Here is a 26,654-nt window from a genome sequence, read left to right on the forward strand (position 1 = left end):
TTGGGGGCTGGGATTGTAGCTCAGTGGTAGAGCTTTACCTAGCATGTGTGAGGCACTGGGTTTGATCCTTAGCACCACATAAAAATGAAACAAATACAATAAAGGAATGCTGTCCATCTATAACGACAAAAAAAATCTTTTTAAAAATTAATTAGATGTGGTAAGTGATGGGACAGGAATCTGTCCAGGGCTCTTAGAGTAAGCTAATACAAACAGCTTAAATGCCAGGCACTATTGTACTTTACCTAATTAATCCTCAAAGTACTCCCATGAGGTAAGTACTGGTACCATCTCCTTATTGTAGAGGAACTTGAGACCCAGAAATGTTAAATAACTTGAGTAAAGCCACATAGATAGTACTTATAGAATTGAAATTTGATCCCAGGTAGTCTATATAAGTACTCATTTGTTATTTAAAATAACTCATTTGTTATAACATTAAATAACAAATGAGTTATTATATAAATAACTCATTTGTTATTTAAAACAAAATAAGGGAATGACTCAGTCATGATTCCCTGGTTAAAATTGGAAAATCCAGGATTATGTTGCAAAAGAGATTTTATGCTTTTTTAATTACTTACACTGACTTTAGGTTGAAAACCATTATCCTTTTTCTTAACCATTATCCTTAATCGGTCTTCCGTGATCTAGTCTCTTCCTGTATCTATAATCTTCAGCTTTCTCACTATCTTACCCTTGTTTTCTGTACTCTTGCTAAACTGAACTTTTGCAATCTCTAGAATGTTCACTCAAGTTCTCTTTTACCACTACACTTGTTCTTTTCTCTGTCAGGAGCACTTTCCCTGAACTGGCTGACTTTGGCTCATTTTCCATGTCTCAGCCTAAACTTCACTTCTTTAAGGTAGTTGTCCAAAAGATCTTAGACAAGCTAGGTCATTGTACAAGCCCATAGCATTCAGTGATTCCCCTTTATACTCAACAATTACTATTTAACATTCCTGCCCAGGTGGAATCTCCACTGAGGGCAGGAACCATATCTGCTTTTTTTGAGTTCTTAGGTCCTAAGAGTATAATGCCTGTCCCACTATAAACATTTTAGGAAATCTTTGAATTCAGGCTAAATTTTAAAGATTAGTAAAACTGTTGATTTGTATATAATTGTGCTGAGATCTAATACTGATATAATTGAAAATAATGGAAAAAAGATTTGTTTTTAAACTTCATTAATATACTTTCATATTTTATTCTACTTTAATAAGTTAAGCAAGAAATTAATCTTGTTACAGTGGCACTATTTTGCTGACTTTTAAGACAATTATTTGGAGTAACCAGAATTAAATAGACTATATTTTACCCTCTACAGGTGGAATTTTTGTGATTCACTTGCACAGAGAGAGTCTGGTGAAGAATATTCCTATCCTGAACTAGTGAAAGTGGTTTGGTATAAGGGTGTCATATATAGGTAAGGAACCTGTGTTGGAGTTAGAACTATTTATTTACAGTGTCATAGATGGGATGGGACTATCTTTGCAGATAGACTTGCAAGAGGACACCGTTTTGCTGGGCAGACTGTACTCCTGTGTTTCATCTTGCATTTTTATAAGTCTCAGAACTAATGTTATTGGTTCACATGGGTCTTGTGACCCACTCACAAAAACCATGTTTACGAGATGTTTGCAGCAATTCCAAATCCATTCAGGAGTGAATTTTGTTAGTGAATGTCATATTCATATCAGTTATTTAGGATACTCCTTCTAAGCATCAGAAAACCTAGTTGTCTGAATTAGCCATATCACAAGGTTGCCTATTGAACATGGAATTATAGAAGGCGATAGCAAATTAAAGATTCAAAGCAAATATTCACTGAGTAACTGCTCTGTACCAGCACTAGTCCATGATATCCTACCCAGTGATTCTCCTTTATACTCAACAATTACTATTTAACCTCTCTGATGACTTACAGTATTACTATTGGCCAGATGGACAGTTTGACTTCCATGAATAATGTTGGAAGAGCAAAGGTAAATAATTTTTTTTGGTGAGCATGGTCTCTCCATTTCTTACGTAAAGATCCACCCACTTCGGACAACATATTTTTCATATATGTTCCAATAAAATTAACTTTTAACTTCAGTTTTTAAATAGTATATGACCAATACTTCGATTGTACCTGGCTGCTCTGGGTATAACTGGTCATCTATAAGGGACAGCTTCCTGCACAGTTAGTATATTTCAACCATCAGGTATTGGTTATGCTAGTTCTTTACTAAAGTTTATTTTCAGGTCCTGAAAGTGTCGTATTGAACTTCTATGCAGTAGACATAGCTTGGTGACTATTTATGTACCAGCCTCAATGACTGGCATTGGGGATGCTGTGAGAATGAGGCAAGATACCTGAATTCCAGAAACTCTGAGTTTAGTTGTTGAAGTAAATACATAAACAACTTCTGTGTGTTCTATTTATCTTTTGCAAAAAAGTTGATTCATATGGTTGGGTTCAGAATATAAAATGATCCACTTCTCTATATAAGCAAAAAAGTACTTCTTTGCTTAGTCCCTTTTTTGATGACTCCTTTCAGATATGTTTTAATCTCAATTAGAAAAACAATTATTATTTCTCTTCCTTAGGCTTACTCATAAAAATGTGAACTCAATAGAGATTTATCCTGGAGATGGATCTGTTTTCAAATCAGAGGGAGCCTATTTTGGGAACTATTTTACATATTATCCTAGACCAGAAGGATCAGAAGAGGTAAGCAAACTATGAGAGAGTTTTGGTATAAATCAGAATATATATAGAAACGTTTTTATGTAACACTGCTTCCAACTCTTCATTCTAGAAAATTAATATAATCTTACTATCAGCATTGGCACCTGGTTAGTTATAACCACCTTATTTTTATTATATTCTAACCCACTATTCTTCAATACCTTAAGCAATTTGTGTTTAAATCAGAAGCTAAATTTCCTCTGTTGTATAATTTAATCAATAGAAAATGCTGAAATCAGTAACTTTAAGTCAGTATACTATGGTGAATGAATAAATTTGTTCATTATAAAGCAGATTTCCCACCCACTTCCCACCCACTATGTAATTGTTTAAGACCTCTTAATTCATCTTTACATACAACTAGATGGTTGAATAATATTGTTCTGTTTTTGAAAACACTGAAACATAACATGTTACTGACCATATGAATAATAATGTGGGTATTTGTTGATGAGTGTTAAATTGTTTCCTGCCAGTCTGACAGTTGATGTCCACCTTATTATAGCAATTACCATAATATCACATTATTTTGTTTTATAGGTAGGAATAGAATAAAATGCTTTGCCCCAGAGTGGAGTATTTAAGTAATAAAATCATCAGAGTCAGTAGGGAGATGTGTTTTAACTATGGAAAATTTCTAATGTGTACAAAAGTAGAGAGCAAATATAATGAATTCTTATGTTACCATTATCCAACTTGTTCATCTATACTTCCCACTATCTGCCCCAAATTCCCTGTTTTATTTTTTAAGTAAACCCCCAAAATAATTTCATTCGTAAATGTTTCATATTATATTTGAGCAGCTCCTCTACAGAGGTCTGTTTCTAGGAGAGTGTTCATTCATTCAATAAACATCAACACTTACCCTTTGGTAGGCACACTGGTAAGCGCACTGGTTAAGATGAAAGAGTTCTTGCCCTCAACAGTTCTTAATCTAGTAGAGAGACAAATGAGGAAATGAGATGAACGTATGAACTAATAATGCATATGTATATGTAAGTACGTGAATGTGTTGTGTCCGATCAAGTCAACAGGCAAATAAGTTGAGTATGCATAGTCTTACTGCTGACTGCTGTATGTTAGGGGATGTGCAATATTGCAAGATAAATGTAGAACATCTTCATGGAGTTTCAGTTTTACTCAAAGCTGTCAGGGGGAGAGTGATGATTTTTTTTTAATGAGGCAAATGTAATGTTCTTTAGAAGCATGAGCTTTTGGGATAAAAACACCCAATTTCCAAACAAGATTTTCTTTTGTGGTGGACTGCTTTGGGCTTTATTCTCAGAGCTCTGTTCAACACATCCATTCTTTAACTGCTTTGATGAAAAGCTTTAAAAACAATTGACTCTTTTTGGGGGATAAAATTGTTTTGCTTCTTGCTTTAATACATACTCCGAAAAAATTAATTCCAGGTAAATTAAAAAGAGCTAAATGTAAGAAAGCAAGCTTTATAATTGTTAGAAGAAAACATAGAAGAATAATGTTTGTAATCTTTGCATATGAGGGGCCTTAAGGTACAAATACAGAAAAACAGAAAGCATAAAAGAAAAGAAATTTGAGAAGATTTTCAAATTTGTATTAAATTTTAAATATGTAAAATCGCATAAGTCAGATAATATGGAAAAGATAAATGAATAAAATATTCTAATTCCACACTACATTAGCAGTAAAAAGACCAAAAAGCAAAAACAAAAACCCCCACACCAAAGCCCCTGATAAAAAAATGAGGAAAGTTTAAGAATCATTTAAGCTTTAGAAAAGGCAATATAAATGAAAAACCCTTAATACTTGAAAGCATGTCTAGCTTTACTACTTATGTCAAATTACTTAAATACAAATTATAACAACAATGATATGCCATTTTTCACTTATCAAATTGTCTAAAACTAAATTGGTAGCATCACTGTCCTAAAAGGTTTGGTAAAAGGGTGCTTCTCATAGTGTTAGTTGGAGTATAAATTGGTTCAGCCTTCATGAGGACAACTTGATAACATCAAGTAAAATTGATCAGAAATTCTGTTTTAAAAAGTTATAGCCTGGCCATCATTTTAGTTAGTAAGAAAGAGACCTGCAATTATCTGTCTGACTTAGAAACCAATCTGCTTTCCCTGATAGTAAAGAGGATAAGCTATACTCTCTTGTGGTTCAAATTAGATCTCTATTGCTACTTAGCCCTCAGCCCAGTTTTCTCATCTAGAAACCAGGTATTAGTAATTTTTATTTCAGAATTAAGGAATAAATGAAATAATCCATATGAAGTATATAGCGTAGTACTTGTCATACAGCGTCTGCTCCACACAAGTTAGCCACTTCTGACTATTGTGACATAGCTTTAAGCCCTGTTGGGATTACCTAAAAAGAAATCAGGAAGTCAAAAAGAAAGCCTTGAGACAAGCACTAGGAAACACTAGCAGGTCTAAGAAAGAGAAAATGCAGAAGGAATAACAAAATAATAATTGTTTTTTCCTTTTAATTTTAAGAACCTGCAGGGCTGGGCTGGACATGTGGCACAGTGGTAGAGTTCTTGCCTCCCATTCATGATGCCCTGGGTTCAATCTCCAGCACCACCCAAAAAAAAAAAAAACTATGTAAATAATATTGTCTTCCACCAACTATAGCAAAAGGTCTTCCATTAATAAAATTTAACAAAATGATATATTCATCCAATTAAAATAGTTATTTTTAAAACCTATATAGCCTTTTCTCTTCCGGTAAAAGAGTGGCTTATGAGATAAAGTTTCTGCTAATATGTAGGAAAATTAGTTTTGTTACATTAGTTTATGTATAGCCAAGATTTAAATTGGACAGTAAGTTATAGGCTATTAGAATGTATTGAGTGGTGCTATGGTTTAGATAGTAGGAGACTCCTAAAAGTTCATATGTGAGATAATACAAGAACATTCAGGGGTGAAATAATTGGGTTATGAGAGCCATAACCCAATCAGTGAATTAATCCCCTAATGGGGATTACCTGAGTGGTAACTGAGGCAGGTAGGGTGTGGCTGGAGGAGGTGTACATTAGGGGTGTGTCTTTGGGGTAAACATTTTATATCTGGCAAGTGGAGTCTCTCTCTGCTTCCTGATCAACTTGTAAGCTGCTTCCCTCCACCACTCTTTCACCATGATGTTCAACCTCACCTAGAGCCCCGAGGAATGGAGTCAGCTATCTATGGACTAAGACCTCTGAAACCAAAAATAAACTTCTCCTGAATATTGTTCTTGTCAGGTTTTTTTGGATCACAGCAGCAAAAAAAAAAAAAAGAAAAGAAAAGAAAAGAAAAAAAAACTGACTAAAAAGAGTGTATATGTGGAATTCTATACTTTAAAAAAATTGGACAATGGAAAGGCATCATAGAAAACCTTTGAAATATACAGGTATTATAGTGTTAGACTATTAAAATAAATGCTGCCTTCTTACTATGTAAAAACATTTTCAATAAAAAGGTAATAAAGGCAAATAATAATAATAATAATAATCATTATTGGTATGAAGATTGAGCCCAGGGGCACTTAAACACTGAGCCATATCCTCAGCCCTTTTTTTATATTTTATTTAGAGACAGGGTCTCCCTGAGTTGCTTAAGAGCCTCACTAAGTTGTTGAGACTGGTTTTGAATTTGTGATCCTTTTGCCTCAGCCTCCTGAGCCACTGAGATTACAGACATGTACCACCATGCCTGGCTGGCAAAATATGTTATTAATGAGATTTTTCATTTTAAACTAATTTTCAGAGAGAAGAGAAAACTTACTCAGTAAATAACCTTCCTCCAGATAGACCAGGAAATCCGTTCTCTGTATGTTCTCTGATTAAGCAGGCCACCAGGTAATTTCTTCACATTCTGTTGAACCAAGTGTTGTACATCTGTAAACCTTGATACATTTTCCTTTGGTTAAAGATGAGAATAATTGGCAGGTAAAATAAAAGTATATGTCTTTGGTAAAATGTGTTAACTTTCCTATTCTCATAATTTATTTTTTTTTTAATTTTTTATTTTTGTAAAGATGGACACAATATCTTTATTTATTTATTTTTATGTGGTGCTAAGGATTGAACCCTGTGCCTCACACGTGTGAGGCAAGCACTCTACCACTGGGCTACAGCCCCAGCCCTTATTCTCATAATTTATAAAATAAGGTAATCTATATTATTACAAGAATACTTCTGGCTTTAAAACTATAGGGAAACATTCATATATGGTGACCAAGTGCTTAGAGGAAATAAGCGCCTTTACTGTAGGTCAGTGTGGCATCATTATTATTCTTCAAGTTGGGGTTTTTATGATATATTTGAAAAACTTCCTAGTTCTTTGTTATCCTCAAATTAATAGAGATTTATGAGAGTATATTACAGATGAAGTACACTTACTTTTAACATTCTCTTAATTTGTGACACCCAGAATAATGAAAATGAATTATTGAATTAAATCATTTATTTTTATAAATTTACGTCTATAAGCAATTTTCAAAATAGATTTAAAGGAGCAGAATTTGTAATTTGTTATCCTAGAAATAGTTGACTTACTTACCCATCATTTTTAGATTATGCTAAACCTTTCAGACCTGTAAATCTATCACCTCTTAATTAAAGGAACACCTTTTAATTCTCTCCATGGAGTCATTTTATTGATAAAAATTGAAGGAATAGCCTTAACTAGGAAAGATTAGTATAGAGGAAAACAACAGTAGTTACTTTCTAGGGGATTAAGGATTTCTAGAAAAAAAGAATTAAAAACCTGTTTCAGTGGAAATCATTTGCTTGTCATCTAAAATATTACATGGCATGTGGATGGGTTACTAGAATGGGAAGATGTCATTATTTGCAAATGTTTAAGGAATTTTTTTCACGTTCACAGAATTCTCCAACATTGTGCCAAGACGAGACTTTCTTTAAGTCATAACTATTGCATATGCTGCTGGAAAATGGTATATTAAAGTTATTTCAAAATCAAGATTTTAAAAAATGGTTTTATGATTTATATCACACTTCTAAGATCAAACTGTTTTCAAACAAGTTGTGAGAGAAATTTCTTGTAACATTAATATTGGTTTATTCAATATTATTCAAAAAATACCCACCTAATTGACAAACATTGAAAAATCAAACTTTTAATTATTTGTGTGCAGGGGCTGGTGGAGGCGCTGGGGATTGATCCTAGGGCCTTGAGCATGTTAAGCATGCACTCTGTCTCTGAGCCAAGCCCCTAGCCAGTTTGTTTTTGCTATTAATGGAGGGAAAGGGACTGGGAATTGATGGCATTTGAAACATAGTATAAATCATGTGATGTGTATTTTACATTTATTATACTATAAAAATAAATTCTTTAATTCTGATTTGGAGGAAATGATTCTCAGACATTTCTTTTTTTATCCATACTCACTGGATTGTAAACCTCTATGTTGCCATATTTCCTAATTTTTGTCTATTTTTTATGTAGAGGAGAACAATAGTTTTATAAAGATGTTAAAACTTAATCTACTTGTGAAATAAGACTATTTTGGGTATCCTCTTCTGGAAAAGTTAAAATATACTTAAGAATTCTACAGTATTAAACTTCTGAATCAGAATGGGAAATTGCCTCAGAATTCATTAGTATTAATTTAAATCTTGTTAATGGATAACTTTAATTTCCTGCTTTTTAAATTTACTTGGTTTTAGAAATCTGGAATAAATGATAGCAATATATTGCCTTTGCTTTTGCAAGAATCATTCATACCCAACATGGGAAGATTTCTTGCCTACTCTGATGACAAAGTACATGCTATCTTTGTAGATGGCATTACTGTAACCCTAAATTGGAATTTCAGCTCTTCTGTTGAAAAAAGACAGGTAAGTATCCTTCAGATTGAAATCTACATGTTTTGTTTTGTTTTTGTTTTCGTACTGGGGATTGAACCCAGAGGTGCTTTACCAATGAGCCATATCCCCAACCCCTTTTATTTTTCATTTTGAGACAGGGTCTAACTAAGTTGTTTAGGGCCTCACTACATTGCTGAAGCTGCCTGCCCTCAAATGTGTGATCCTCTGGCCTCAGCCTCCTATGTTACTAGGATTACAGGAATGTGCCACTGTACTGTACCCAGCTGAAATCTACTTTTTTTGTGTAGAGTTAAGATTTATTGAAGCATCTTTAACTGACATAAAAATTGAACATATTTATGGGGCACTGTGTGGTGTTTTGATACATGTTTTTATTATATAATGTTCAGATCAGGATAAACATTTTTCCTTAGACGTTTATTATTTCTTTGTGGTGAAAACATTCAAAATTCTGTCTTTTTGCTTTTTTTTGAAATATACGTTATCCTTAACTATAGTTTCTTATCTATAGTTTGGAAGATAATTTTTATTGTTGTTTACCCATGGAATATAGAACAAAGAAAACAAAATCACATTATCTCAAATTTTTTAGGTATCAAATCTGTCAAGAGACTTTACTGATTTCATTGGATTTCTTTGCAAGTCAGAACAGTGTGGCAAAATTAGTCATTTTTATAAAGATAACTCATTATAGCACAAGTATTTTTATTCTCTTAATAATTATGTGAGTGGTGACTGATACCCATTGTTGTGTAAAATATAATGTTTAAATTGTCAAAATAAAATTTTCATTATTCAATCTACTTATTTTCTTAAACTGATAATTAAGTTAGAAGAGGTTGTTTATGTTTTTGTTTTCAGTTTTAGAGTGATAAAATTTACCTTTCCTCCTTGCTTTTTAAGGTGAATCAAGGTCTCAAGTTAGGTTGGTGTAAGTTAACTTTTCCTGATGGACAAGATGAGTTAATTGAAATTGAACACCCTGGACCATATGAAAGGTACTGAAAAAGCAATTTTAAAAATTATTTTTGGCTGGGAATGTGGTAAAGGACTTGCCTAGTACTCATGAGACCCTGGGTTTGCTCCCTGGCACTGAAAAAAAATATTTTCATGTTTTAAGTGACAGAAAGGAAGCATATAAACATTATTTAAATGTTCTATACATTTTTAGTTTTTCCATATGGAGAATATGAAGTAATTTCATCAGGCTTCAGTGTTCAGCTCTGCTGACATTTAGCATAACTGACTAAGTTCTGCTTTAATTACACTTCCTTGTATTTAAGTTATTTTTTTTAAATATATAACAGATATAACTGACTTGCTATGGTGATTGGACTATGGTCAACTGTGCTAACCAATTCTGATCTCCTAACCAATATGAAATAAGATTTGCAATCATGATTAACAAAAAGTATGTATATTCTATAAAGTAAAGTTTAAACGAGCTGATAATGATTCTGAAAATTGGGAAGATTCTTGAAATCAGTTTTTATGAATATACTTTTTGAGTTTTTGTGATTTGTTATTATGATAATTCTACTTGTGGTAGTCTTGACATTTTAGCAATTTTACTTGACAGTGTTAACAAAAGAATTGCTTTTTTACCTCTTGAATTCATTTTCTATTCGACTTTATTGAACTCAATATTTGTTTTATATATTCAGTTATAATTATGTGTGTGTTCATGCGCATATGTACATATTAATGGTGTCTTCTGTTTAAATTTAGTAAGCAAATGCTCATATAGTCTTATGTGTAGATATATTTTCATGATAAAATTTAAGGAAAATCAATTTACTTTGAAATACCAAAAGGAAAATTTGAATACTTGAATTTGAGCTTTAAGTGAAATTCAAATATTATCTTCATTTTGACTTAAATGTTATCTTTGTTATGACTGAAATCATTTTATTTTTTATGTAAAATAGAAAAGGCTTGCCTTTTTGTCTAATGAGGAAGATTTAGAAAATTAATTTTGTATTTGTCCTTTTTTCCAAATTGTTTTAATGATTTTTCCATTTTTTGTATACTTGTGTAGAACGCATAAAAGTTCATTTTCAAGTATTTATTTTAACGTGTTCATTCTAGATATGTGACAACAGTAACGTCTTGGTGCAGAAGACTTACCCAGATTAGTCCAAGAGAGATGCTCACACATCCTTCAGCTTTTATTCCTGAAGAAAATTGGTATTTATATTTCTTTTAATCTCTCTAGAAGAGCCAACTAATATTTAGAAATTAAAGTATCAAGTAGTAACCCCTGAAACTGTTGTTCTCAAGAAAACTTATTAGTTTTAAATATATTTTACTCCTATAATGCTTTTGATACTTTAAACTTGAAAATTATTTCAAATCTGATATATTAATTTATTATATTTCATCATATTTCATCTGAGGAACAGAAAACTTTACATTGAAAATTTCAAAATGAAAGGCTTTTACATATGATAACTTCAAAAGTTCATGGAAGATGTAAAGGGGATTAGTATTAATGGGAATAAAATGTTGACTAACAAGCTTTCAGCAAAAGTTGATTTTTAAATAATTTCTGTCATATTAATTACTTGCCCCAAATTAATTAGCAAATAACAAATCAAGTATTTCAGTCCCTTCTATGTGCCTTTCAGTTTGCAGAGGACTAGGACCAGGCTGTAAAGGAATATTTAGAAAAGATATTGTAGGAAGCAAGCAAGGGCAGAGGCAAAAAGAATCTTTTGGCCTATGGAGATAGTGAGAAGATAGTTTTTATGGAGCAGATGATTTCTGCTAGGGTATAGGATGAATTTTTATGGATCTTGTTGTAAATAGAGTTCAAATGTGACATAAATACAAGTTCCTAAACTGGAAAACGACAGGAAGAAGTCATTCAGCAGATTCATATCAGTGAGGGTATAATCTGAATATACTGGGAAAGGATACCAAAAACAATTTAGGAACCTAAGTTACTTCTTGGAACAAATCAAATCAAATCAGTAGGTATTATTTGAAAATCTCAAGTATGTAAGGATTTACCTTTCCAGATGCATCCTTCAGCTAATGCTGAAAAGTTGCTTGAGTAATTAATAAAAAACAGTTTAGGGGCTGGGGTTGTGGCTCAGCAGTAGAGTGCTCGCCAAGCACATGTGAGGCCCTGGGTTTGATCCTCAGCAACACATAAAAATAAATAAAATAAAGGTATTGTGTCTAACTAAAAAATAAATATTTAAAAAAAACAATTTAGAAGAAAAGGAAATTATCCATGGCTATAAAAGTGATCACTTCACCACAGCTAGCATTTGTAAAATGCAGACTTCTTATATAAAAGCTGAAAAAGAATAGCTGTCAAGAAATACTATAAAGTGAAAGTGCACATTGTTTATGGAAGCTGTGGGTGGAAGGATGGAAGCAGCAGCAGAGAGATAAGATAAAGGAATTAAGGAGTAGCTCTATCCCCTTGCAAAGGATAAGACATTTCCACTGTGATTTGTTTTCTTGTCAGAGTTGGCTGAAGGAAAAAGAGATTATATAGTGAACAGCTGCCTAAATCATATTTCAGTTTTTTCTGCCTCACCATTATTAGCTTATTAATTGGACATTTTAATATGGATGTTAGTAAAAAAAAAGAGTGCAGAATATATTTCATAAGAAGTTGGTTCATCATGTGAGCAATCGAATTAAAGATTGTTATGGTTGCTTATGCCAGAAAAAAAAATTGTATTATGCTAAAGGTGATTTGCAATGATGATAAGTCTGCAGGCTTTGGAGTAAGTTATATCCAAGTTCTTTTCCACAGATGCTTAAAATGATCAAAGATCTCTCTCATTTACATCCATAAACTAGTATACAAGAAAAAGAAAAGATTGCAAGCTGGCAAGAAGGTACATATGACCCATTGTAGTAAAGCCAATAAAGCCACATTCCCTTTTTTAGTACTGGGAATCCAGAGATACTTCACTGCTGAGCCATATCCCCAGCCCTTTGTTTTTTTTTTTTTTTTGTTTGTTTGTTTGTTTGTTTTTTTGAGACAGGGTCTTGCTAAGTTGCTAAGGATGGCCTCAAAATTGTGATCCTCCTGCTGCAGCTTCCCAAGTTGCTGGATGTTATGGTTTAAATTAGGTGTTCAGCAAAAGCTCCTGTATGAGTCAATGAAAGAAAGTTTAGAGGTAAAATGATTGGGTTATGGGAATATTAACCTAATCAATTCATTAATCCCCTGACAAGGGATTGAGTGGTGACTGTAGGGAGGTAGGGTGTGACTGGAGGTGGGTCAATGGGAGTGTGCCTTTGGGGTATATATTTTGAGAGCTGAGCTTAGTCTCTGTCTCTGCTTATTGGTGGCCATATCCTGACTTGGTGTCCTCTACCACATCCTTCTGCCATGATGTTTTCTTCACCTCAGTCCTGAGGAATGGAGCTGGCTATCTATGGACTGAAACCTCTGGAACCATGAGCCCCCAAATAAACTGTACTCCTCTAATTGTTTTTGTCAGGTCTTTTGGTCACAGCTGCGAAAAAGCTGACTAAAAAACTGGGATTATAGGTGTGTGCTGCTGCACCCAGCTAAAATAGCCTTTTCAAGTAACTTGAATAAAAACATGTTTTTAGACTAATGTCCTCACTAATTTTTTATAGAAAGTAAAGTTTACATCATTTGTAATTGTATGCTACTGCTCACATATCATTCTAGCTTCATAAGGTAAAAGAACACACATGTATGGGGTTCTGCTAGTTTTATACATTCAAACCTATACTTCATACTCATTGTCTATTTTTCATACATGGTAAGAGCTAAATGAAATAAGTTAATAGTCTATTCCAGAAGAAATTTAAAGATTCATGTTTTAATGTCTAATTTAACTGTGTAAAAATTTGGGACCTCCCAAACCATCTAATTTTAAGAGTTCTCTATAAACGAGGCCTTTCTAAAATTAATCATTATACCAATGAAAAGTACAGAAAAATTTTAAGAGATCTTTTTTTTTCTGAGAGACAATCTAGGTAGGAAGATCAAAAAGTTAAATATTCAAGAGAAGACATTACAATTAAGTATATGATTAACATAAATGCTGTAAAAATTCAGTGAGAGGTCACATCTTTCCTAGAAGGGATGGGATTTAATAGGTTATTAAAGTTCAGGTATACTTTAGAGAGAAAGAGTAGAAGGTATTCTGGGTTAGTACGAAGAATTAGTAGGAAAACCTGTAACCTTAAAATATCAATACTTGATTACAAAATCTTTGGAGACTTATTCATTGTCCTTTAGAAACATTCAGTAAATATTAGTTAAGTCAACTTGCTGCTAAGTAAAGCTAATATAAAGAGAATTCTTAACATTTTTAGAAAAAAAAGTCAAGTATGCTTATTGAAATTTCATAAATAAAAAAGAATCAGCATGCCAGGTATGGTAGTGTACATGCATAATTCCAGTGACTCTGGAGACTGAGACAGGAGGATTGCAAGGTCAAAGCTAGCCTCAGTGATTTAGCAAGGCCCTAAGCAACTTAGACCTTGTCTCAAAACAAAAAGAGGGGCTTGGGATGTGACTCAGCGGTTAAGTGCTCCTGGGTTCAATACCTGGTACCAAAAAAAAAAAAATCAGCATGAACTTACTTTTTTCCTGTTTTTTCTTTCTTTCTTTTTTTTTTTTTTTTTTTTTTGCACAGGTCTGTTGCTTCTGAACTTGAAAAGATACAGAAGTTTAACTGTATCCTTTAAAAAGAATGTACTGTCCTGCTGGGCATGGTGGTGCATGCCTGTAATCCCAGCTGTTTTGGGAGGCTGAGGCAAGAGGATCTTGAGTTCAAAGCCAGCCCCAGCAAAAGCCAGGCGCTAAGCAATTCAGTGAAACCCTGTCTTTAAATAAAATACAAAATAGGGCTGGGATATGGCTCAGTGGCCAAGTGCCCCTGAGTTAGTCCCCGATATCCACCCCCACCCCCAAAAAGAATGTACTATACTGCAGAATTAATCCCCTTCAATTCTAGACTTAATTCATGGATATAATTTATGAAATATTAATCCATACTTTATATATTGTAGAGCTTTATTGAGTCAGCAAATATTTAAGATGTTTTCTTATTTATGGAAGGTACATCATGTTAACACTTTTCTTTGGATTTAACTTTAATAAGGAACAGTGAACTAGGGTAAAGGTGTTCTTTGGGGACTTTATCACTTATATTATTCTAAATTATTAAAATTATTAAGTACCTACTTCTGACTTCTTTTATGAAACCTTTCATTCTGTACATTCTCACCCCACTTATTTAAACTTGTTTTCTCTTGTGATTTTTGAATGTTACTGAAATAATAAAGTAGTTCTGGAACAGAGGAAAGGCCTTTTTTTAGTTTAGATTTCTTTTACTTAGAAAATAAAGACACTACACAGATTGCTTATAATCCTGTCATTGCTATTCTTGTTCCATTTTTATAACACTTAAGAACATGAAACGTTACTGAGATTTTCATTCATTTCCTCCTTATCACCAAGCCTCAATACAAACACACATATAAATATTCCCTCTCCTTTATAATGTGTTTCATCATGTATAAGGGGTAGTTTTAATTTCTGAAGTCCCTACTTTATTATGAATCCAAGTAATCTTATTGAGAAATAATATTTTGATACGAAAGCCAGGCTTTCTGAAAATAAAAATATTTATGTAATTTTTAAAATGTGGGGAAAAGCTCCTTAATTAAGTAACTCAGTGCTACTGGAGAATAGTGGTATCCTAAACCAGATTTCTAACAAGAAAAATGAACAGTCTTCTGATTATTATAAACCAAGATCTTCAGAAACCTTGCTAGAAGAATTTAATGAAAAGAAAGTATCAGTCGCATTGGAAAAAACTTCCAAAATTCTTCAGGATATTGATTGTCTTTTATCAAACTCTAAAAAGTGAAAAATGGAATTATTATTAAATCTTGAGGATGTTGTTTCAAATGACTGGTACAAAATTATTAGTAAGCCAAGAAATTGCATGTATTACTTCTACATGACTATGAGAATTGACAATTAACTTTGGTTGTATTTTACCTAATTTGCAAAATTTTTAAATACATACAATAAATTTTATTAATAAAGAACTATTTTGAACTCTTTCATTTAATGTCAGATTTATGAAACTTTTGTAAAATTATGAATTTTTTGCTGTTTTTAATCTTGTGTCATATTCACTATTTTTTGTATCCAGTAACTCCTATTTACTTTCTACTCCCAAAGAACTATTAAAAGATAACTAAATCTAAACAAAACAAAACAACAAGCAAGCAAGCCTAGGCAATATTGCAAGCTAAGGATCAAGTACTTCAGCCAAGACTGTTTTATTTAAACTGTCTCATGAATTGGATTTCATTTCATAAATTTCACAGAAAGATTTATGCTGCAAAATGTGTGGAATTAACAGAAATGTCCTCACCAAAAGTGCTTATAGTAGCCTTGCCTATGGAAAGAACAAAAACTCATATCTAAAAAGAATGTAAGATTATACTACCAGACAACCAGAAATGTTCTAATTTTCTATTTAAAAAGATCAGGCTGGGGCTGGAAATATAGCTCAGTTGGTAAAATGCTTGCATCGAATGCACAAGGCCCTGAGTTCAATTCAAAAATAAAATAATAGCACCACAAAATAAATAATCAGATTCCTCATATCTAAAGATAAAGCAACAAAGGAAAACAATGAAGAGAAAAGAATTACTAGATTTGTAGTGATCATGTCAATGAGTTGAAGGGGCACAAGATTCTCTTTTTAGCTCCTCACTCTGGGCTTCTTCATATTTTAGGTATTAGCAAAAATATTTCTTCAAAGAAGCCTCCCTAACTACTTGACAGGTTACTCTTCTCTCAACTCTAATATCCACCCTGTTTACTTCCTGTAAGTGCCTACCACAATCTGCCCAGCTTGTTTGCTTCAGTATGGCCAATATCCACTACTAGAATATCCTTCATAAAGTAATTTTGTAGCCTTGTTACCATAGTGCCTGGCACACACAGCACTCAGTATATGTTGTGTAAATGGATCAGTGTCTTTAGGTAGTAAATTGACTAGAGAGAGACAGAAAACCAACAATTTGTTCTGCTTTGGTTCACAGGAAGTCATCTATGTTGTCCCTCAGCTCCAGAAACCCAAGACTATTATGAAACAACTGTATTCAGACAGAAAGTGTGCCCTTACCATGGCTAAAAGCACTCAAATTATAGACTGTGACAAGCAATGAAAAGTTCTGTGGTTGAGAAACTGAGATTCTGTGGACAGCCTAGGTATTTGCTTGAGATTAAACATTCCTTCAACTAAGTTATTTATTCCACTGCTGCCCTTCCTTTCCATTTGACACTTGTTTTGAGAAACGATAAGAAAGGTGAAAAATGTCCCTCTGTAAGAGGTGTTTTCTTTGGGGCTGGTCCTTTTTCTAAGGTAGATGTTTCCGTGATGAAGGCAGTACCCAAAACTGCGAAGCAGGGAGATGGGAAGCACCTGGTCGCAGTCCCTGCAAACAAACTGGTGAATCCAGTTAGTTTCAAGCAGCCCTGTTTGCAGTTTTTTTTTTTTTCCTAAACATTTTAGTAGTCATGCTTAAATGTTCTAGCTACGTCACTGTCCAAAAGTCTAGCTTCCAACATCCACCAGCATAGTAGCAAAGATTTATCGACAACACCCCAAGGTGGCGGTAAAGCGCTACTGAGGAACGTCAGGTCTGAGCAGGCTTGGGATCCCACCGCCTCTTGAAAAACTCCACGACAACCCAGGAGGACCAATGAAAGAAGCTGGAAGTATCTCTACATCTTGGAGACCCACAACGGACTGCGCGTCCCACATTAGGTGAAGCCACTTCTCGGTCCCCAGCTTCCCAGCCTCCACTTGGGTGCGTCGTGGGGAGGTTAGCGGTTAAGACTTGAAACCACTTAAGCGGAGAACGAATCCTGAGGTTTGACAGAAGGAAACCAAGAACGCACTTTCCACCTCCTACCCTGTCGTCCAAAGGTCTCTTTTAGGGAGGTTTGTGATTTGTTCAAGGCACCCACAGGCTCAACCATCGTGCACCGGAGTATCGCTTCCTCTCCGCTCCGAAAAGGGCCGGTTTCCCGGCGTCCTCTGGGCGGACGTTGAAGCTAGGGCTGCTCTGGCCGGCAACCGGCGTCTCAATGGTGCCGACCCAGGGGTGGGTCCGCTACGCGCTGCAGCTGCGAGAACTGAGGGTGGGTATGGCTGCTGCTAGGGGTCGGACGGGAGGGGACAGAATGGACGCGAAACTGCGCCCTGAGGGAAGCCAGAGGCTGGGCCCGTCCGACGCTGAAACCTGGCAGGTCCTGGTTGAAGGGGCGGGGAGGGAAGGCACTCCGGGTGTGCCTGACCGCGGGCCGGCGCTGTCTGGTGGCCCAGTGGTCTGCGCGGAGCCCCAACTCTTCCCTCCGGCTTCGGCACCTTCTGGATCCCGTAGACACCCAACCTTTCCAGGACTCTGCGCCCTTGGCGTTGGCCTGGCCCTGGGCAGGGTGCGGGAGTCTTGCAGAAGGAGCCCACTACCTTCTTTAACTGGTAGTAGAGACCTTCGAGCCTTGGGTTCAGTGATGTTTGATATGGTCCCTTCCAAGAGACCCCAGGACTTCCTATCCCATTTTTTAAATTGACATTCTAAAAATCATTGCATCACACCAACCTCAGAAAAACGTGACTGGGAATTTGCTGAACATGTTGAAATTAAGAACTGTATGTTTTATTTGTAGCGATCATAGAAACTAAAAATTTTATGTGCCGAGATCTCATGGCTATAAAGTTTCAGTAAATGTGGGCAAGATTTCTGCTTTCTCCCTTTACCAATTATGTGCATTAGATTTGGCACCTGCTTTTGGTGTTTTAGCATTAAAGAAATGAAGTTTCACAGCAACTGCAGGGTAGTGAAGAAGACTTATTTGTAAAGTGTGATAAAGGAAGTTTTTTGGATTTTTGACTACTTTTACGTTTTGTAAATTTATGATATTGGTGGGACTCAGGAAGATTGAATCAGAAGATGAGATTTACTTTGAATTTTTTTCTTATTTTGTTTGGGCAGAAATAATGTTTAAGAGATGAGTAGCAAACAAAACACGATAGCTTATACTTCAAGAGACCAACTAATTATGTGTGTGTAGAGTTAAGGAAGAAGGGGGGTTACTATTCTGTCCTTTGAATGCCCAGTAGTTAATGGCATTTGCTGTAATGGGACTGTTGTTGGGCCACTGGAGAAAGTGTCTTCTGCAAGTTACAGAGAAGAATTTATGGTATGGGTGTCTGGCTATTGTAGTAAAGAGATCAATCTAAATATCTTTGTAGGCAGAGGACTAATTGGGGATGTCCCTCAATGGTAGAGTGCTTACCTGGTAGGCATAAGCCCCTGGGTTCAATTCCCCAGCACCACATTCACACCCTGTTGCAGAAATCTGGAAGGAATACTCACAACCTAAGGATTGCTTATGTGTTCACCTCTTGTATTAGTATAATGAAACATTTGTTCAACAACTTAAGCACATTAGATTTTATGCATGACAAGTTTAAAAGAAAATTATTATAATTGTTGCCCTTCAGGAACATTCCCAACAAAAGTAAAGGAGTAAAATAAACATAAAGCTTCGAAGTTTAGGAAGTTCAGGGGTTCATTTTATTTGTAGTGGGATGAGTAGAAAGTGGAAATGAAAGAAAACGGATTAAGAAAAATGAGCACACTTAGGTTCTATATTAGTTTATTTTTCTTTGCTGTAACAAAATCCTTCAGGTAGCTAACTTTAGGAAGAAAAGAGATTTATTTTACTTACAGTTTCAGAGGTTCAAGAATTTGGTGTCTGCTACTCAATTCTGGTAAGAGGCCTCTTGGCTGCATCCATTCCTGGCAGATGCAGCACCGAGTAGGAGCAAGCAATCAGGATATAGGAAGCCAGAGAGCTGGGGTGGAGCCAGCTGAGGTTTTTATTAACAAAACTTTCAGGGAAACTACCAAAGATTCTACAAGAACTACTTTAATCCCTTTCAAGAGCTGGGCCTGCAGACACCTAAGGATCTCCCATGAGGTCCCATCTCTTAAAGATCCAACCACCTCCTTAATATCCTCACCTTGGGAACCATGCCTCCCAACACATCAGCCTTTGGGGAACGTTCACCCCTTTATAGACTGTAGCAATGTTCTAATCAGAAACAATAGATAGAGGAATTATAATAATTACATCCAGCTTTCTCATATTTAGAATCTAAGCCAGAGATGTTAAATATATGCACCAATAGTTGGAGTGGAATAGTTGCCAGAAGTATGTGTTCCTGGAACAGGTCTATCTTAAAAACAGACTGTTCTAGGGACCTGTATTTCACTGTTATAGGTATCTAGTGCTACAAAAAAAAAATTATCATCTCATTCTTTCTATGAATCAGGACTTAAGAAAGACTGTTGGGTCTCCTGAAGTTGTCCTCTTATTGGTGGTGGGGACTGTAAGCCTCTGAGGGCTTGACAGGCTGAGGGATCTGCTTCCAAGGTCACTCAGGAGCTTCTTATCCCCCTATCATCAAGCAATCTATTTGATACTTTCCAGTTATAAAACACATTTTTACTGCCCTATTATGTGTATATAGTCCTATTCATAAATTTTGATACAGTTATTTGTAATCAGTAAGTTTTCCTATTTACCATCACTTTAAATTTGCATCTTTTAAATATATGAAGTAATTGGTTTTTACTTGTGACTATTGTTAGCTGTCCACTCCTTTTAAAATCTGAACTAATGAAAAATCCAGGGTAATAGTTAAATATTGTGCTCATAAAAAATAGTTTCATGAGTGAAAGAAGATGCAATACAGTGGATTATAGAGACATAATGAATTTTCAGTTAAATAGATATTAACCATTTATTTTTGTCTGCCTTCTGGGGTGAGACTACAGGTTCTTGAAAGAGGTATTATTCCTGCAGCTGCTGTGACTCTCTGGCTTGGCCATTAATTCAAACTTTCTGTGTCTCAGTTCCTATCCAGCTAAGTGAACAATAGCGTTTATCTTTGGTTCAAGGGGATATTTTTATAAATTTTATATGCTTTAAATCTTTAAACACATTAACTTCTTTATGCATTGAAGGGTCAAATGTTTGTTTATTTTCTAAAGTAGAGACAATGATTAACAATCATAATTTTGGGCATTATACATCCTGAGGTTTATAGAAGGGATTCGCAATCTTTTAATGGAAGTACCTTTTACATTTTGTTCATATGTTTTAGTTGAAAGTACCAGAAGAATCTATAAAATATAACCCAATTTTAGTGCTTTAGAAAATATTTTTTATTGTTGTAAATAACTAAGAATTTAAGGATTGTTGTAGGCTCCATTATCATTAATAAAATAGTTTTTCTCTACATAAGGAACCTAAGTTTATTTCATGCAAAGATAGAGAAGTCTTAGTACAGACTTTTTTTTTTTGGTGGGGGGTACTGGGTATTGAACCCAGGGGTGCTTAACCACTGAACCACATCCCTAGTTCTTTTTTGTATTTGATTTAAGGATAGGGTCTTGCTGAGTTGCTTAGGGCCTTCTTAAGTTGCTGAGGCTGACTTTGAACTTGTAATCTTCCTGCCTCAGCCTCGTGAGTCACTGGATTACAGGTATGGGCCACTGCTCCCAGCAGTGCAGATTTTTTATGTATCAACTAATATTCAACAATGAACAAGTTTTTTGTATTTTACGAAGCCTGGTTCAGTGGCATATGCCCATAATCCCAGCGGTTCGAGAGGCTGAGGCAGGAGGATTGTGGGTTCAAAGCCAGCCTCAGCAACAATGAGGCACTGAACAACTCAGTGAGACCCTGTCTCTAAGTCAAATACAAAATAGGCCTAAAGATATGGGTCAGTGGTCGAGTGCCCCCTGAGTTCAATTCCCAGTCCCCACCTCCACCAAATTTTTAACTTATGAGATTGTACATAGTTTTTTGTTTGTTTGTTTGTTTGTTTTAGTTTATGATGGAACTTTATTTCATTTATTTATATCAAACCAGTGCTTCACACATGCTAGGCAGGTACTCTATCTCTGAGCTACAACTCCAGCCCTGTACATAGTTTTATTATTATGACTAATATTATATATTTTACTCTTTTTATTAGTACATATTTACAATGTCATAAATATATTTCAATTTTTTATTATACTTTTAAGAGGCTGACTTTCTGGCTTTAAGTTTTAGCTTTACTAGTTTTATGGCTATAATAGTAAGACATTGAAAATTTTTAGAAAATGCTGGTCTCCAAATAAACCCACCCTTATGCTATTGCATAAGACAGTCTCTTGTGGTCTCTTACACGGATGTTTCGCCGGACCCTTACAATGGGATCACAAATATGATAATTAATTTTTTCCTTTTTTTATTTTCTAAAAATTTTCAATGTCTTACTATAGCAAAGAGAGATAGAGCCCTGAGAACTGCTTGAGCAGAGCTTATATACTTTTCTTGGAGAGGGCAGGGAGAGAAGTTTCATTTTATAGTTTGGCAGTTGGGGACAGCTCTTTCTGGGAACAAGATTAGTAGACAGTCCATAGTTGGGGACAGCACATTCTGGGAACAAGATTAGCAAACAGTTCTTAAGATTTCAACAGTGTTTTGTTAAGCATATAGAGAAATGGAGTGACAAGAACTTGGCTATAATAATAAGACATTGAAAAATTTTAGAAAATAAAAAAAGGAAAAAATTAATTATCATATTTGTGATCCCATCACTGAGAAACAAACCAAATGAACAACATCCTGAATTTAGTACATGTAAGTGCTATAGTTTGGATCAGGAGTGTTCCCAAAAACCATCTATTAAAGGCTTGGTTGCCAGGCCTATTGAGAGATGGTGAGAACCTTTAGGAAATGGGACCTATTAAAGGAGGTCATTGGGAGGAGTTTGTTTGAAGGTGATACTGGCACCCTGGCCCCTTCCTCCTCTTTCTTTTTGCTTACTGACTACCAGAAAGTAAATAAGCCTCCTTCACTGTGTACTACCACCACAGTGTCCTTTGTTGCCACAGGCCAAAAGCAACAGGGCCAAATGACTGTGGACTAAACCATGAGCCAAAATAAACTTTCTTTTTATTAAGTTGATTTTCTCAGGTAGTTTGTTGTAATGTTGAAAAGCTAATATAATATGTATGTATTTTAAAATAAAACTAATATTTTATCTACTATTTTATAGGCTGTCTTCTTTTAAAATGTAACATCTATTACCCATTTTTCTATGTACACAAATATGGGCATAATGTTTTTTTTTTTTTGATGTTGTTGGCTTATTCTTTCTTTTTTTCTTTTTCTTTCTTTGTACTGGGAATTGAATTCAGGGATGTTTTACCACCGAGCAACACCCCCAGCCCATTTTATTTTATTTATTTTGAGACAGGGTTTTGCTAAGTTGCTGAGACTTTCCTCAAACTTGCCATCCTTTTGCCTTAGTCTTTGAGTTGCTGGGATTACCAGTGTGCACTACTGTGCCTGGTGGGAATAAGTATTATTTTAAAAATATTTTATACCTTTATTTAATTTATTTATTTTATGTGGTGCTGAGGATTGAACCCAGGGCCTTGCATGTGCAAGGCGAGCACTCTACTGTTGAGTCATAACCCCAGCACCAAAGGAATAAGTATTTTTTTAATAGCTTTAATATGTGGAATTTATTCAGAAGTTATGTATTTTGGAAATGTATATTGTTTTTAACTTTTCCTGCAAATAATACTATGTTTAACTTCTTTGTATAGCTCTTTGCATTAATCTATTTTTTTTATGACAAAGACCTAGAATTGGAAATGCTAAGTCAAAAGTGTTTGCTTGTTTTTATTGGTTTTTGATATGTAATCAAATCATCTACTAGAAGGGATTTTTTTTAAATATTTTTTTTAGTTGTAGATGGACACGATACCTTTATTTTATTCGTTTATCCATATGTGGTGCTGAGGATTGAACCCAGGGCCTCACACATGGGAGGCAAGTGCTTCACCACTGAGCCACAACCCTGAGTATATATTCTTGCTAGTAATCTGTGAGAGCGATCATTTCCTCCACTACTACCAAAACAAGAGTATTAGTAATCTTTTGTCAATTTTATGTTGACAGATTTTATGTTGAATCACATTAAGATGAAGGTGAAATATTTTGATAATTTTTTTTACTTTTTGACCATTTGTATTTCTTATTTTTCTAAATTGCCTGTTTATATACATAGCCCATGTTATTATTTAGATACTTATTTTTCTTACATGAAATCCATGGGACAAAATGTAGCCTGCATCAGCCTCTCACCAACTTCAGGATTTTTTTTTAAGAGTCATTTATTTTATTTTAAAAAATTAATTAATTAATTTTAATTAGATATATATGTCAGCAGAATACATTTTGATTCATTTTATACAATTGCAGCACAACTTTTCATTTCTTTGGTTGTATGCAGTATAGCATTGCACCATAATTTGCAGTCCTACATGTACCTAGGGTAATGATGTCCATCTCATTCCACCATCTTTCCTGCCCCCATGTCCCAATCCCTCCCCTTTGCTCAATCAAAGTTCTTCCATTTTCCCCAATCCCCCCCCCCACATTATGGATCAGCATCCATTTATCAGAGAGAACATTCAGCCTATGGTTTTTTGGAATTGGCTTACTTTGCTTAGCATGATATTCTCCAACTCCATCCATTTACCTGCAGATGTCGTAATTTTATTCTCCTTTAATGCTGAGTAATATTCCATTGTGTTTATATGCCACAGTTTCTTTACCCATTCGTCTGTTGAAGGGCATCTAGGTTGGTTCCACAGTTTTGCTATTATTAATTGAGCTGCTATAAACATTGATGTGACTGCATCACTGTAGTATGCTGATTTTAAGTCCTTTGGGTATAGATCCAGGAGTGGGATAGCTGGGTCAAATGTGGTTCTATTGCAAGTTTATAAAGAATCTGCATAGTGCTTTCCAGATTGGTTGCACCAATTTGCAGTCCCACCAGCAATGTAGGAGTGTACCTTTTTCCCCACATCCTCACCAACACTTATTGTTGTTTGTATTCATAATAGCTGCCATTCTGACTGGTGTGAGATGAAATCTTAGAGTAGTTTTAATTTTCATTTTTCTAATTACTAGAGATTTTGAACATTTTTCATACGTTTGTTGATTGATTATATATCTTCTTTTTTTATTGGTTGTTCACAACATTACAAAGCTCTTGACATATCATATTTCATACATTAGATTGAAGTGGGTTATGAACTCCCAATTTTTACCCCAAATGCAGATTGCAGAGTCACGTGGGTTACACATCCACAATTTTACATAATGCTCTGTTAGTAACTGTTGTATTCTGCTACCTTTTCTATCCCCTACTATCCCCCCTCCCCTTCCCTCACATCTTCTCTCTCTACCTCATCTACTGTAATTCATTTCTCTCCTTGTTTATTTTCCCATTCCCCTCACAACCTCTTATATGTAATTTTGTATAGCAATGAGGGTCTCCCTTCATTTCCATGCAATTTCCCTTTTCTCTCCCTTTCCCTCTCATCTCATGTCTCTGTTTAATGTTAATCTTTTCTTCCTGCTCTTCCTCCCTGCTCTGTTCATAGTTGCTCTCATTATATCAAAGAAGACATTTGGTATTTGTTTTTTAGGGATTGGCTAGCTTCACTAAGCATAATCTGCTCTAGTGCCATCCATTTCCCTGCAAATTCCATGATTTTGTCATTTTTTAGTGCTGCATAATACTCCATGGTGTATAAATGCCACATTTGTTAATCCATTCATCTATTGAATGGCATCTGGGTTGGTTCTACAGTCTAGATATTGTGAATTGTGCTGCTATGAACATTGATGTGGCAGTATCCCTGTAGTATGCTCTTTTAAGGTCTTCAGGGAATAGTCCAAGAAGGGCAATAGCTAGGTCAAATTGGTGGTTCCATTCCCAGATTTCCCAGGAATCTCCATACTGCTTTCCATATTGGCCGCACCAATTTGCATTCCCACTAGCAATGTACAAGTGTACCCTTTTCTCCACATCCTCACCAGCACTTGTTGTTGTTTGACTTCAGAATGGCTGCCAATCTTACTGGAGTGAGATGGTATCTTAGGGTGGTTTTGATTTGCATTTCTCTGACTGCTAGAGATGGTGAGCATTTTTTCATGTACTTGTTGATTGATTCTATATCTTCCTCTGAGAAGTGTCTGTTCAGGTCCTTGGCCCATTTGTTGATTGGGTTATTTGTTATCTTATTGTCTTAATTTTTTGAGTTCTTTGTATACTCTGGATATTAGAGCTCTATCTGAAGTATGAGGAGTAAAAATTTGTTCCCATGATGTAGGCTCCCTATTTACCTCTCTTATTGTTTCTCTTGCTGAGAAAAAACTTTTTAGTTTAAGTAAGTCCCATTTGTTGATTCTTGTTATTAACTCTTGTGCTATGGGTGTCCTATTAAGGAATTTGGAGCCCGACCCCACAATATGTAGATCGGAGCCAACTTTTTCTTCTATCAGACGCATAGTCTCTGATTTGATATCCAGCTCCTTGATCCATTTTGAGTTAACTTTTGTGCATGGTGAGAGAAAAGGATTCAGTTTCATTTTGTTGCATATGGATTTCCAGTTTTCCCAACACCATTTGTTGAAGATGCTATCCTTCCTCCATTGCATGCTTTTAGCCCCTTTATCAAATATAAGATAGTTGTAACCTTGTGGATTAGTCTCTGTGTCCTCTATTCTATACCTTTGGTCCACCCGCCTGTTTTGGTACCAGTACCATGCTGGTTTTGTCACTATTGCTCTGTAATATAGTTTGAAATCTGGTATCGCTATACCGCCTGATTCACACTTCCTGCTTAGAATTGCTTTTGCTATTCTGGGTCTTTTATTTTTCCATATGAATTTCATGATTGCTTTATCTATTTCTATAAGAAATGCTGTTGGGATTTTGATTGGCATTGCATTAAACCTATAGAGAACTTTTGGTAATATCGCCATTTTGATAATGTTAGTTCTGCCTATCCATGAACAGGGTATATTTTTCCATCTTCTAAGGTCTTCTTCTATCTCTCTCTTTAGGGTTCTGTAGTTTTCATTGTATAAATCTTTCACCTCTTTTGTTAGGTTGATTCCCAAGTATTTTATTT

General features: G+C 35.0%; 2 protein-coding genes across 14 annotated transcripts in view; both read left to right on the top strand.

The window, feature by feature from the left end:
- Positions 1–16,828, top strand: part of C1H5orf34 (chromosome 1 C5orf34 homolog) — a 29,166-nt gene extending 12,338 nt beyond the window's left edge. For 4 of the 9 annotated variants that reach the window (XM_078016616.1, XM_021722523.3, XM_021722524.3 and 1 more), the window contains 9 exons: positions 1,328–1,426; positions 2,593–2,716; positions 6,466–6,557; positions 7,588–7,657; positions 8,391–8,561; positions 9,456–9,550; positions 10,641–10,739; positions 14,195–14,235; positions 15,240–15,617. In XM_078016616.1, coding sequence (XP_077872742.1) covers positions 1,328–1,426; positions 2,593–2,716; positions 6,466–6,557; positions 7,588–7,657; positions 8,391–8,561; positions 9,456–9,550; positions 10,641–10,739; positions 14,195–14,235; positions 15,240–15,433 — 985 coding nt within the window. In that variant the 3' untranslated portion in view covers positions 15,434–15,617. Of the gene's footprint in view, positions 1–1,327; positions 1,427–2,592; positions 2,717–6,465; positions 6,558–7,587; positions 7,658–8,390; positions 8,562–9,455; positions 9,551–10,640; positions 10,740–12,324; positions 12,410–14,194; positions 14,745–15,239; positions 15,618–16,625 lie in introns of those variants that run through there. The other 5 variants (XM_078016641.1, XM_078016625.1, XM_078016649.1 and 2 more) reach the window with 5 other exon arrangements.
- Positions 16,829–16,945: 117 nt separating this feature from the next.
- The window catches only part of Tmem267 (transmembrane protein 267), a 30,964-nt gene continuing 21,255 nt past the window's right edge, over positions 16,946–26,654 (top strand). For 4 of the 5 annotated variants that reach the window (XM_078016695.1, XM_078016705.1, XM_078016691.1 and 1 more), the window contains exon 1: positions 16,946–17,730. Coding sequence is in view for 1 of the 5 variants with exons in the window: in XM_078016691.1 (XP_077872817.1) it covers positions 17,677–17,730 (54 nt within the window). In the remaining 4 variants the exon portion in view is untranslated. The remainder of the gene's footprint in view (positions 17,731–26,654) is intronic. The other variant, XM_040273474.2, reaches the window with a different exon arrangement.

Source organism: Ictidomys tridecemlineatus, chromosome 1, assembly GCF_052094955.1.
Source record: "Ictidomys tridecemlineatus isolate mIctTri1 chromosome 1, mIctTri1.hap1, whole genome shotgun sequence".
NCBI classification, from domain to species: domain Eukaryota; kingdom Metazoa; phylum Chordata; class Mammalia; order Rodentia; family Sciuridae; genus Ictidomys; species Ictidomys tridecemlineatus.